The sequence below is a fragment of the Ranitomeya imitator genome, chromosome 2 (genome assembly GCF_032444005.1).
Source record: "Ranitomeya imitator isolate aRanImi1 chromosome 2, aRanImi1.pri, whole genome shotgun sequence".
Lineage (NCBI taxonomy): Eukaryota > Metazoa > Chordata > Amphibia > Anura > Dendrobatidae > Ranitomeya > Ranitomeya imitator.
In genome coordinates this window covers 295,856,445-295,869,689 of record NC_091283.1, presented here as the reverse complement: position 1 = coordinate 295,869,689, position 13,245 = coordinate 295,856,445, and the positions used below count along the sequence as shown (strand labels likewise).

The window sequence follows — 13,245 nt, the reverse complement described above, 5'->3', positions numbered from 1 at the left end:
TTACGAAGGCTGTATATGAATTTGCAACTCAGATCCGACAACTGTGGCCAGAGAGTTATTGCATCTTTAGACGCTCATAAGGCGTTCGATAGTGTGGAGTGGGGGTATCTCTGGCAGGTGCTCCGGAGTATGGGGTTTGGACCGCAGTTCATATCCTGGATTCGACTGATGTACTCGATGCCGATGGCTAGGGTTAGGGTAAATGGGGAGTTATCACGGACCATACAACCGGCTAGAGGGACGAGACAGGGGTGTCCGCTCTCTCCTCTTTTGTTTGCTCTGGCTGTGGAACCACTGGCTGCTAAGCTTCGACGGTCTGATGAGGTGACTGGGTTTAAATATGGGATGATTGAAGAAAGGGTGGCGTATGCGGATGACATTCTGCTATTTCTGGCTGACCCGGGTACGTCCTTGGAGGGAGCCATTGGGATTATTGAGCGTTTCGGATCGGTGTCGGGACTTAGGATAAACTGGAGTAAGTCTGTCTTGTTTAAGGTGGATGATGATGGTGGGGAGCCACTGGAGGATGGGCGACTGGAGGTGACTAGCCAATTTAAGTACCTTGGAATATGGGTATCTATGCCGGTCACTGACTATATACATAGAAATCTGACTCCAATCTTACGTGTTCTTAAAGCGAAAGTGGATGCATGGCTTAAACTGCATTTATCTGTGGTAGGTAGGGTGAATCTTATTAAAATGATTTTGATGCCAAAAATACTGTATATTCTTCATAATGCGCCAGTTTGGATACCACGCGGAAGATTTAGACAGATTAACTCTCTGTTCAGGAATTTGATATGGGGGAGACAGCATCCGCGTATCAAACTGGAGACACTTCAGGAAGATGGGGGATTGGCATTGCCTAACCCTGAAATATATTTTCTTGCAGCCCAGAGTCAGCATTTAAAAGGCTGGGCACATGAAGGGTCATCTGGGGCGGTACAGCGGCTGATGGAAGTGGTGACAAAAAGAAGGCCAGTGGTGCAATGTTTGGAGGATGGATCCCTGGGGGCTCTGGGGAAATTATACCCGACTGTGTTGTTGATACGCAGGCTGTGGGGTAGGCTGAGACATATACGGGGGGTCACGGATTTGACTAGATTCTCACCGCTATGGCATAACAGCAACTTACAGGAGTTTGAGGCACTGGGGGTACTGACAGAATGGCAAGTCAAAGGGATTCAGTACACGTATCAAATAATTGAGCGAGGTGAATTGAAATCATTTTCCCAATTACAGGCAGAATTTGGTCTTGGGACTGTGGGGGAATTTCAGTATTTGCGGATGAGGCTTTTGGAGCTCAGAGTAGAAACGGAGGTATTGGAATACAGAGGGATATAGTACTGGAGTATGTGTGTAATGAAGGGACTACTGGGGGAGTCATATCTACTTTGTATAAAGATCTGTTGCATACTTTCCTATTGGGGTTTCCAATAATGGCGAGAGCTAAGTGGGAGAGGGATCTGGGTCCAATGGAGAATGAGACTTGGCAGTCGGTGCTAGAATGGGTCCCACGATTGTCACTGAGCGAACCGTATAAACTGTCACAGCTTTATGTGATACACAGGGTTTATAAGTCACCGATGGTGCTATATAAGGCTGGTTTGCGTGATGATTCTGAATGCCCGAGGTGTAAAACTGCAGATGCTGATATACTCCATATGATGTGGACGTGTCCGAGACTGGCTGCTTTTTGGGTGGTAGTTTTGAGTCGTATGGAAGGTGCGTATGGCTGTAAGGTGCCAAGGGATCCACTTGTGTGCTTGTTGGGATGTGTGGATGAGATTGGAGTGGATAACAACCTGAAGATAGCTATTGCCAGATTGTTATACATGGCTAGGAAGGTAATAGCTCGAAATTGGATTAGGGAAGAACCGCCGTCAAGAGGAGAGTTCCTCCAGTATGTGAAGCAGGGCCTGACACTGGAAAAGGGGTTTTATAAAAAAAGAGGGAAAATCGAAATGTTCAATAAAATGTGGTCTCCGTGGATTGCTATGGGATAGGGGTATTATAGGGGGAGAGTTAATTAAGGTTCCTATTTAACGGTAATGTTAAATGTGGCTTATATTATTGGCCGAGGGATTAGATAGTATATTGGTCTAATGATGGAAGTGCTAAGCAAGGTGAGCTGCTTTGTTGGGTGGGGTTGGGGGGGGGTGGGATTGAAGGGGAATGTTTGAAGGGGGGGAAAAAAGCTTTGTATTGAAAATGAGAATGTAACATGTCATTTATCTTGTTATTCTTAATAAAAATTTATTTGAATCACAAAATACACATGGCCTATAATTATCTGTATGTAAAGAATGAATTCAGTCCCTGTATGTGTTTCCTCCAGATCTATCTAGTAAGAGGACAACACCAGAGAGATGTCCCCGTCCTCTTCTTCCACAGGAATGTAAACAAGAGGATCCCAATGTTCCTCAGGATCATCAGGTAGATGGAATGAAGGTGTCATGAGATCTCCCCTATGATGTGTAGATGGCTGTGAAGGTCTTGTGCTCAGTGTTGTTTTATCCACCAGTATTATATCTACTATATAATTGTCTAAGGGTCACTTCCGTCTTTCTGTCTGTCCTTCTGTCTGTCTTTCTGTCCGTCATGGATATTCATTGGTCGCGGCCTCTGTCTGTCATGGAAATCCAAGTCGCTGATTGGTTGTGGCAAAACGCCCACGACCATTGCCACGACCAATCAGCAACGGCCATAGTCCGGCGGCAAAATGGCCGCTCTTTCCTCCCCGTAGTCAGTGCCCGCTCCATACTCCCCTCCAGTCATCCAGTCAGCCCTCACACAGGGTTAATGCCAGCGTTACCGGAACGCGGTGTAACGCACTCCGGTTACGCAGCTATTAACCCTGTGTGACCACCTTTTTACTATTGATGCTGCGTATGCAGCATCAATAGTAAAAAGATCTAATGTTACAAATAAGAATAATAATAATAAAAAAAGGTTATTCTCACCCTCCGACGTCGCCCGCTGTCCTCGCCAGTGCAAGCGTCAGGTTCCGGTGCCCAGGATGCTATGCGAGAAGAACCTTCCTTGACGTCACGGTCATGTGACTCGGAGGGTGAGTATATGTTTATTTTTTTTCTAAGTCTTTTTTAACCACGCATATAGTGCCCACATCGCTATATACTACATGGGCTCTGTTATATACTACATCCCTGTGCTATATACTGCGTGGGCTGTGTTATATATTACATGGCCAGTGTTATATTCTGCGGGGGCTGTGCTATATACTGCGTGGCTGCTATGTACTGCGTGGGCTGTGTTATATATTACGTGGCCAGTGTTATATACTGCAGGGGCTGTGCTATATACTGCGTGGCTGCTACGTACTGCGTGGGCTGTGTTATATATTACGTGGCCAGTGTTATATACTGCGAGGGCTGTGCTATATACTACGTGGCTATGTACTGCGTGAGCTGTGCTATATATTACGTGGCCAGTGTTATATACTGCGTTGCCTGTGTTATATACTGCATGGCTGCTATATACTGCGTGGGCTGTGTTATATACTGCGTGGCCTGTATTAACGCAGCGGGTATTCTACAATATACCGTATATACTCGAGTATAAGCCGAGATTTTCAGCCTTTTTTTGGGGGCTGAAAGTCCCCCTCTCGGCTTATACTCGAGTCATATACCCGGGGGTCGGCAGGTGAGGGGGAGCGGGGGCTGTGTAGTTATACTTACCGGCTTCTGGTGCGGTCCCTGCAGTCCCTGGCTTCTCCGGCGCTGCAGATTCTTCCTGTACTGAGCGGTCACATGGCACCGCTCATTACAGAAATGAATAGGCGGCTCCACCTCCCATAGGGGAGGAGCCGCATATTCATTGCTGTAAATGATCGGTGCCATGTGACCGCTCAATTACAGGAAGAAGCTGCAGCGCCGGGGAAGCCAGGTACTGCAGGGACCGCGCCAGGAGCAGGTAAGGGAAGCTCAGCGCTGCGCTATATTTACCTGCTCCTCGCTCTGGTGCGGCTCCGTCTGCAGCGTCCTCTATCAGTGACGCTCAGGTTAGAGGGCGCTGTGACGTAGTCAGTGCGCGCCCTCTGCTGAGCGTCAGTGCTGGAGACGGAGCCGCACGAGGAGCAGGTAAATATTGAAAGCGCCGGCGTCCTGAGCAAGAGAGGTGAGTATGTGATTTTTTTTTTTATGGCAGCACCAGCAGCATTATATATGCAGCATCTATGGGGCCATAATGAAAGGTGCAGAGCAATAAATATATGGGGCACAGCTTTATAAGGAGCATCTATGGGGCCAAAAAGTATGGTGCAGAGCATTATATATGGCACAGCTTTATAAGGAGCATCTATGGGGCCAAAAAGTATGGTGCAGAGCATTATATATGGCACAGCTTTATAAGGAGCATCTATGGGGAAATAATGAACGGTGCAGAGCAATATACCGTATATGTGGCACAGCTTTATAAGCAGCATCTATGGGGCCATAATGAACGGTGCAGAGCATTATATGTGGCACAGCTTTATATGGAGCATCTATGGGGCCATAATGAACGGTATAGAGCATTCTATATAGCACAGTTGTATATGGAGCATCTATGGAGCAATAATGAACGGTATGGAGCATCTATTTTTATTTTTGAAATTTACGAGTAGCTGCTGCATTTTCTACCCTAGGCTTATACTCGAGTCAATAAGTTTTCCCAGTTTTTTGTGGCAAAATTAGGAGGGTCGGCTTATACTCGGGTCGGCTTATACTCGAGTATATACGGTATATGTATGTATATAGCAGCCACATAGTATATAGCATAGGCCACGTAGTATTTGTCTGCTATATACTGCGTGGCTCCTATATACTACGTGGCCTGTGCTATATACTATGTGGCTGATACATACATACATACATACATACATACATACATACATACATACATACATACATACATACATATTCTAGAATACCCGATGCGTTAGAATCGGGCCACCATCTAGTATTTTATACTTGTGTAATGAGAACGGTGGAGATGGCAGGATTAGAGCTGATAATAGATGTGACTTCTCCATCTGTCTGTGACTTTTACAATATTTGTTTCAGGGTGAAGATCTGACCCATATTAATACTACAGAGACCTATGTGAGGGGTGATGAGCAGTGTAAAGAGGAGGTTCCTACATACCCAGGTGAGTAGTGCCTAGAGATGAACGAGTATTTCAATGTTCGGTTCGGATTACGTTCGCCGAATTTGCAATATTCACTGAACATTACCGAACGCCATTCACATCAATGGGAGACAATAACAAACGCATGCACAGCACCTTAGACTGGCCCCGAAATGCTGCCAAAACAAATCAAATGAGTGACAGAAACCAGGAAAGTGGCCTCAATTCAACCACAGTACAAACTGCAGCTATCAGCCAGGCATGAGGTGTCAGGGTCTGGGACAGCATTTACAGCTTTCAATTAATAATAATAATAATAATCATTATCTTAATTGTATATAGCGCTAACATATTCCGCAGTGCTTTACAATTTGCACACATTATCATCGCTGTCCCTATTGGGGCTCACAATCTAAATTCCCTTCCAGCATGTCTTTGCAATTAAACAAGTAAGACGAGGTGGGTTAGGGATCGGTGTAGAGCCCCTTTGCTGGGAGCCCTGATGCCACATGCAATACCTCTTCCTGCTTTCATGCTGAGGCACACTCAGGTGGCACAAATATCATAGTAAAATGGTGACATAGTTAGCAAGGCAGAAAAAAGACATTTGTCCATCCAGTTCAGCCTATATTCCGTCAGAATAAATCCCCAGATCTATGTCCTTCTAAAGAACCTAATAACTGTAAGATACAATATTATTATGCTCCAGGAAGACATCCAGGCCTCGCTTGAACCCCTCGATTGAGTTCGCCATCACCACCTCCTCAGGCAAGGAATTCCGGACTCTCACTGCCCTAACAGTAAAGAATCCTCTTCTATGTTGGTGGAAAAACCTTCTCTCCTCCAGACGCAAAGAATGCCTCCCTGTGACCGTCACCTTTCTTGGTATAAGCAGGTCCTCGGAGAGATATTTGTATTGTCCCCTTTTATACTTATACATGGTTATTAGATCGTCCCTCAGTTGTCTTTTTTTCTAGACTAAATAATCCTAATTTTGCTAATCTCTCTGGGTATTGTAGCTTCCCCATCCCCTTTATTAATTTTGTTGCCCTCCTTTGTACTCGCTCTAATTCCATTATATCCTTCCTGAGCACCGGTGCCCAAAACTGGACACAGTACTCCATGTGCGGTCTAACCATGGATTTGTACAGAGACAGTATAATGTTCTCATCATGTGTATCCAGACCTCTTTTAATGCACCCCATGATCCTGTTTGCTTTGGCAGCTGCTGCCTGACACTGGCTGCTCCTGGTAAGGTTATCATTAACTAGGATCCCCAAGTCCTTCTCCCTGTCAGATTTACCCAGTGGTTTCCCGTTCAGTGTGTTATGGTGATATTGATTCCTTCTTCCCATGTGTATAACCTTACATTTATCATTGTTAAACCTCATCTGCCACCTCTCGGCCCAAGTTTCCAACTTATCCAGATCCATCTGGAGCAGAATACTATCTTCTTTTGTATTGACTGCTTTACATAGTTTTGTATCATCTGCAAATAATGATATTTTACTGTGTAAACCTTCTACCAGATCGTTAATAAATATGTTGAAGAGAATAGGTCCCAATACCGACCCCTGCGGTACCCCACTGGTCACAGCGACCCAGAGAATCTACCATTTATAACCACCCTCTGCTTTCTATCACTAAGCCAGTTACTTACCCATTTACACACATTTTCCCCCAGACCAAGCATTCTCATTTTGTGTACCAACCTCTTGTGCAGCACGGTATCAAACGCTTTGGAAAAATCGAGATATACCACGTCCAATGACTCACCTTGGTCCAGCCTATAGCTTACCTCTTCATAAAAACTGATTACATTGGTTTGACAGGAGTGATTCCTCATAAACCCATGCTGATATGGAGTTAAACAGTTATTCTCATTGAGATAATCCAGAATAACATCCCTCAGAAACCCTTCAAATATTTTACCAACAATAGAGGTTAGACTTACTGGCCTATAATTTCCAGGTTCACTTTTAGAGCCGTTTTTGAATATTGGCACCACATTTGCTATGCGCCAGGCCTGTGGAACAGACCTGATCACTATAGAGTCCCTAAATATGAGAAATAATGGCTTGTCTATGACATTACTTAGTTCTCTTAGTGCTCATTTTAATCTTATTTAGCCGGTTTTGCACCTCGGGTTAGATTGGTGACCCTTAATATAGGGCTTCCTTGTCTCTCGGCATTTTATTTTCCATTGTGAATACCGTGGAGAAGAAGGTGTTTAATAGTTTAATATATTAGCTTTTTCCTCATCATCTACAACCATTCTTTCCTCACAATTTTTTAAGGGGCCTACACTTTCACTTATGATTCTTTTACTATTGATATAGTTGAACAGTTTGGGATTAGTTTTAGGGTGTGTGTCCACTGGCCGGATTACATCTGAATTAGCTGCGTACAACCGCAGCGTTCAACCCTCAGCGTCCAGATGTTACAGCATAGTGGAGTGGATTTTATGAAATCCCGTTTCCACTATGCGTGTGAACACGCATCCGGCGACCCTGCGTTTATGGACATGCAGGGCGTCTTTTTAGAACACAGCATGTCTGTTTACCTTGAGGCAACGCTCCGTCACCGCAAGGTAAATAACAGGGTCCTATGTATTGGGTGCGGCGATTCCAGATGTGTGCAATGAACACGTCCGGAATCACCGCATGTACAGAAGGGGGCGGCGCTTTGGGCGAAGCGAGTTTTCCGCTCCTTCCAAAGCGCCGTCAATCCGGACAGCGGACACATACCCTTGCGCTCCTTAGCAATGTGCTTCTCCACTTCCTTTTTGGCAGCTTTAATTAGTTTTTTAGATAAAGTATTTTTCTTCTTATAGTTTTTTAGAGCTTCAATGGTGCCATCCTGCTTTAGTAGTTTAAATGCTTTTTTTTTTTTACTGTTAATTGCCTGTCTTACCTCTTTGTTAAGCCACATTGGGTTTTTCCTATTTCTTGTCCTTTTATTCCGACAAGGTATAAACCGCTTACAGTGCCTATTTAGGATGTTCTTAAACATTTCCCATTTATTATCTGTATTCTTATTTCTGAGGACATTGTTCCAGTCAACCAGATTAAAGGCATCTCTAAGGCTAATTTCACACTAGCGTTTATCTGGACTGAATCCGTGAAGCCCCGCCCACTGCCACGCCTCTTTGTTCAGCTCCACCTACGGCGGCATGCAGTCTTTAACATTGGGTACGCAGGCCATGCCGCTGTATGCGGATCCACCGCATGCATCGTTTTGACGGTGCGGCATCTGCACAAAAATGCGTTCGGCGCAGGTCGTCGCACCGTCAAAAGGACGCATGCGGTGGCATCCGCATACTGCGGCATGGCCTGCGTACCCAATGTTAAAGATAGGGTGCGCACGCCGCATACAGCCGTAGGCGGAGCTGAACGAAGAGGCGCAGCAGTGGGCGGGGCTTCACGGAGGAAGTCCGTATCCCTCCGCAGCCCGGATAAATGCTCGTGTGAAACTAGCCTAAGCTGGTCAACCTTTGCCTTCCTAAAGTTCAGTGTTTTTGTGACTCCCTGAAAAGTCCCCCCAGTGAAAGACAGGTGAAACTGTACAATATTGTGGTCGCTATTTCCTAGATGCCCGACCACCTGCAGATTTGTTATTTTGCCAGATCTATTAGATAGTATTAGGTCTAAAAGTGCTGCTCCTCTGGTTGGATTCTGCACCAATTGTGAAAGATAATTTTTCTTGGTTATTAGCAGAAACCTGTTGCCTTTATGGGTTTCACAGGTTTCTGTTTCCCAGTTAATATCCGGGTAGTTAAAGTCCCCATAACAAGGACCTCATTATGGGTTGCAGCTTCATCTATCTGCTTTAGAAGTAGATTTTCCATGATTTCTGTTATACTTGGGGGTTTGTAACACACCACAATGAGAATTTTGTTACTATTTTTCCCTCCAAGTATTTGGACCCTATGGACTCGACATCCTCATTCACTTCACTGGTATCCTCCCTTAAAGTGGACTTTAGACAAGACTTTACATAGAGACAAACCCCTCCTCCTCTCCGATTTTTACGAACCTTTCTAAACAGACTGTAACCCTGTAAGTTAATTGCCCAGTCATAACTTTCATCTAACCATGTCTCAGTTATTCCCTCTTTGTCATAGTTACCTGTAGATATTTCTGCTTCTAGTTCTTCCATCTTGTTTGTCAGGTTTCTGGCATTTGCGAGCATGCAGTTTAGAGGATTTTGCTTTGTTCCAATCTCTTCCCTGTGGATTGTTTTAGAAATTTTCTTACCTCCCTTTTCTTCCCATCCCCTCTTCTTCTAGTTTAACTCCCTGCTGATGAGTGTAGCGAGTCTTCTGGCGAATGTGTGTTTCCCAGGTGGGTTGAGGTGTAGTCTGTCTCTGGCGAAGAGTCTATCATACAGGTAATTCACTCCGTGGTCCAGGAATCCTAATCCTTGTTGTCTGCACCATCATCTTAGCCAATTGTCCGCATCAAGGATCCTGTTCCATCTCCTGGTGCCATGCCAGTCTACTGGAAGGATGGAAGAAATTCTACCTGTGTATCCAGTTCCTTTACTTTCTTCTCCAGCTCTTCAAAGTCCTTGCAGATTGTCGGTAGGTCCTTCCTTGCTATGTCATTGGTGCCATTATGTATCAGAAGAAATGGGTGGATGTCCTTGGAACTAATGAGGTTTGTTATCCTAGCAATCAAATCCTTGATCTTTGCCCCTGGGAGGCAGCATACTTCTCTTGCGGTTATGTCCGGTCTGTAGATGGCTGTTTCTGTGCCTCTCAGTAGTGAGTCTTCCACAACTACCACTCTTCTTCGCTTCTTGGTTGTACTTTTTGTTGTCACTTATGGGTGTTGTTGTGTGTCCCTTTCTTCTTTGCTTGCTGTAGTACCTTAGGTGTGCCATTTTCGTCCTCCACAAGGCCTTGGTATTAGTTTCTCAGTTGTGTGGTTGGTGATGTCTCCATGGTCTTTCTTCATTTGGTCAAATGCTTCCACTCTTCTGCTTTTGGAGGTTCTCTGACACTTTCTTCACCTTCTGTGACCAGTAGAGATGTTTCTGTTCTGTCTAGGAAGTCTTCATTTTCTTTGAGTTTCAATGTTGCAATTCTTTCTTCCAGACTCCTCACCTTTTCTTCTGAAAGGGCCACTAGTCTACACTTTTGACAGGTGAAATTGGATTCTTCTTCTGGTCAATCTGTGAACATGTAGCACATATTGCAGCTCACCATGTAGGTGGTCTGCCATGTTGCTCCTGGATCCTGCTGACTTGCTATGTGTTTTCCTTCTTGTGTAATCTGCTGTGTTTTTTTATTTCTTGTGTAATCTTCTCAATCAGCCAAGCTTTCTTGCAATAATGTCCTAGAGGCAAAAATTTCTCAAGCTTCCATTCCTCATTTGGCGATGCTCTACTAGCAGCTGGTCCCGGCTGTACCCAACAATCTTCTTGCCTGAGGGAGACTCTTCGCTTTTCCCAGAAGGCAATTGGAACATGCAAATTGTCCTCCTCAAGCCTCAGTTTTCTAGACTACCATTGTCCGAAAAATTTAAGGATAGTAACTCGGGTAGTTGAGTCCAATGAAGTGGAGGCCTGATGGTCTCGGAGGCCTACTGCTACAGGCAACATGCGTGAAGGAGACCCAACCAGGAGTGTTCACATTTCCAAAAATTATTGGCAGACACAACACAAGTGGCATCAATTTCACCACAGTAGAAGTAGTATAATAGGGACTGACTTAGAGTGCAGTTACGTGACATTAATGCATCATGCTAAAAAATGCATTATCACCTAGTCTGTACAGTCTACAATTTGGATGCAAAAGTCCTTGGAGATCCATGACTTGTTCATCTTGATGAATGTTAGGTGGTCTACACTTTCAGGGGACTGCCGGCTGCATTTATCCGTCATGTTCTGAGAGAACGCTGGCTGCCGGGCACGGTAAAACCTCCAAGGCGGGTGAGGCGAGCTCAGGCCACTCATCAATTGTAGAAGACCTAAATGTGAAAGGGTCCAAACCCTCCCTGGTGATATTGATATTTAGTTCTAGATACTACTGCACCATCCTCTCACCACGTGTAAGACTTGGACTCTGTTGCACAAGTTGGTCTAAAAAAAAAGTCTCAACGGACTCACAGAAATTGCTTCTTCCACCGCTACTGCTGCTAATGTTTTGGTATTGACTAATTGACATGCCAGAGGTTGGAAGTCGACAGTTGCGATGCGAACTGTGTGCTTCATTGCTGTCTTGGGGAAAAGCTCTCTCAAGGTTGTGTAGAAGCGTGTTTTGATACTCCAGCATTCGTGGGTCCCTTTCTAGGGCGGGAATCCTCTTTCAAAATTTGGTTTTATAATGTGGATCTAATAAAGTGGCAACCCAGTAGTCAGCATTACTCTTAATCAGAACTGTACAGGGATCATGTTACAGATAGTACAGCAAGAAGACACTCGTATGACTGTCTCTACCATGAGGTCCAAGCCCATGCTGTGTTGGTGGCTGGGTAACAACAAGGCTCCTTTCTTCCATCCCCTCCTGCCAACTACGAACAACAGAGAGGAAAGGATTATCCTCTTCATCTGACAGTTGCTCGCCCATCACCTCTTCCTCCTCCATTTGTTCTTCGGATCATGCACCTTTGATAACAGCTTGTCTGTTATCACCAGCTCCCATCGATCACAGTAACCCACCCTCCCTTGGCACCCACCTACCCACCTGTGTGATGACAGTCTTTAAACTTAGAGACAATGCTATCCCTTCTGCGTCCTCCTCTGCTTCCTCCTCTTCTTCTGGGACCACCATCTCCTCCCGCAGCCTATTCAAAGTCTGCTCCAGCATATAGATGACCGGAATAGTGATGCTGATGATGGCATCGTCAGGGCTAACCATCTCAGTAGCCATTTCAAAACTGTGCAGTAGGGTCCAGAGGTCCTTAATCTGTGCTCACTCTGTAAATGTGATATGCACCACGTCCGTTTTGCGTTGGCCCAGGCTATACGACATGACATACTGCATCAGGGCTTGTTGCTGCTGCCACAGTCGCTGCAACATGTGCTGAGTGGAATTCCACAATATCGGCACATCGCATACCAACCTGTTAAATGGGATGCACCAGAGGCGTAGCTAGGGGTTCAGCTCAGGGGGGGGGGGCGAAGCTTCTCAGTGGGCCCCTAACCCCTGATTACAACAATGGTGGTGCACTCTAATCGTGGGTATAGCAGAACGTCATCCACTAGACTCTAAAACTTAACATTTAATATGTATACCTCTAAAATTATGTGTACTTTAAAAACAATTTGGTGCTCATGTTTAACCGTGCACTAGACAAGAAAAATGGCATGATCTCACCCAATTGCTGTCTCTCTTCTTGTTATAGATTCTTGTGCTTATTGAGAGCACGGCGTGGGACGGAGACCAATAAACCTTTTCCAATGGGGGGGAGAAAAAAGATATAGGTAGGGGGGGGAAGGGTTTGAAGCTATCTTCCCTGTCGTGCCCCGTGTATAAGACTCCCGCCCTAACAAGGGCAGTCCCCAAGTTTGAGCCTACTTAGTGAAGCCCTTTAGTTAGTATAACCACCCTGGATGATATGTCCTCTTTCTCTTCCCAACGCGTTTCCCTCCCCGTTAGGGGGGTTCATCAGGGGAATAAAATGTCCAGGTTAAATGTCCAGGTTAGTGGAGGTATTCTGCAGTGGCAGACATAACCTCATTCAGCGGCGTCCTCCATGTGAGGATAAGGCAGATGGGACTCCGTATTAGTTCCCATGCTGTATAATGACTCCGTATTAGCTCCCCTGCTGTATAATGACTCCGTATTAGCTCTTACGCTGTATAATGACTCTGTATTAGCTCCTGGAGCGCCCCCAGACACAGGGCCATGCGTTTCGGTACCGGGCCTCTCTGGTTCGGTTCTGAGGCTGTCACGGTGGCTAGACCCGGTCCGCGGCACTGCTAAGGGGCGTCCAATAAAGGTGGTTATAGTGTCTGTCAGGGGTTCATGACGCCACCTGTGGTGTTCGGTCAGGGTAACCGACGCTGCTGTGGGGTCCGCTGGGGTGATGGAATGGCAGCTGGATGGTATAACTTCCCACAGGCGAAGTGTGTCCCCAGGGCTTCCCAATAAGGTGGATGGTGATGGTGTAA

At 45.5% G+C, this 13,245-nt stretch overlaps 1 protein-coding gene across 2 annotated transcripts in view; it reads left to right on the top strand.

Annotated features, from left to right (window-relative positions):
* Positions 1 to 13,245, top strand: part of LOC138663289 (zinc finger protein 271-like) — a 109,257-nt gene that overhangs the window by 24,238 nt on the left and 71,774 nt on the right. For both annotated transcript variants that reach the window (XM_069749466.1, XM_069749467.1), the window contains exons 5-6: positions 2,339 to 2,436; positions 5,064 to 5,148. In XM_069749466.1, the coding sequence (XP_069605567.1) occupies positions 2,339 to 2,436; positions 5,064 to 5,148 (183 nt within the window). The remainder of the gene's footprint in view (positions 1 to 2,338; positions 2,437 to 5,063; positions 5,149 to 13,245) is intronic.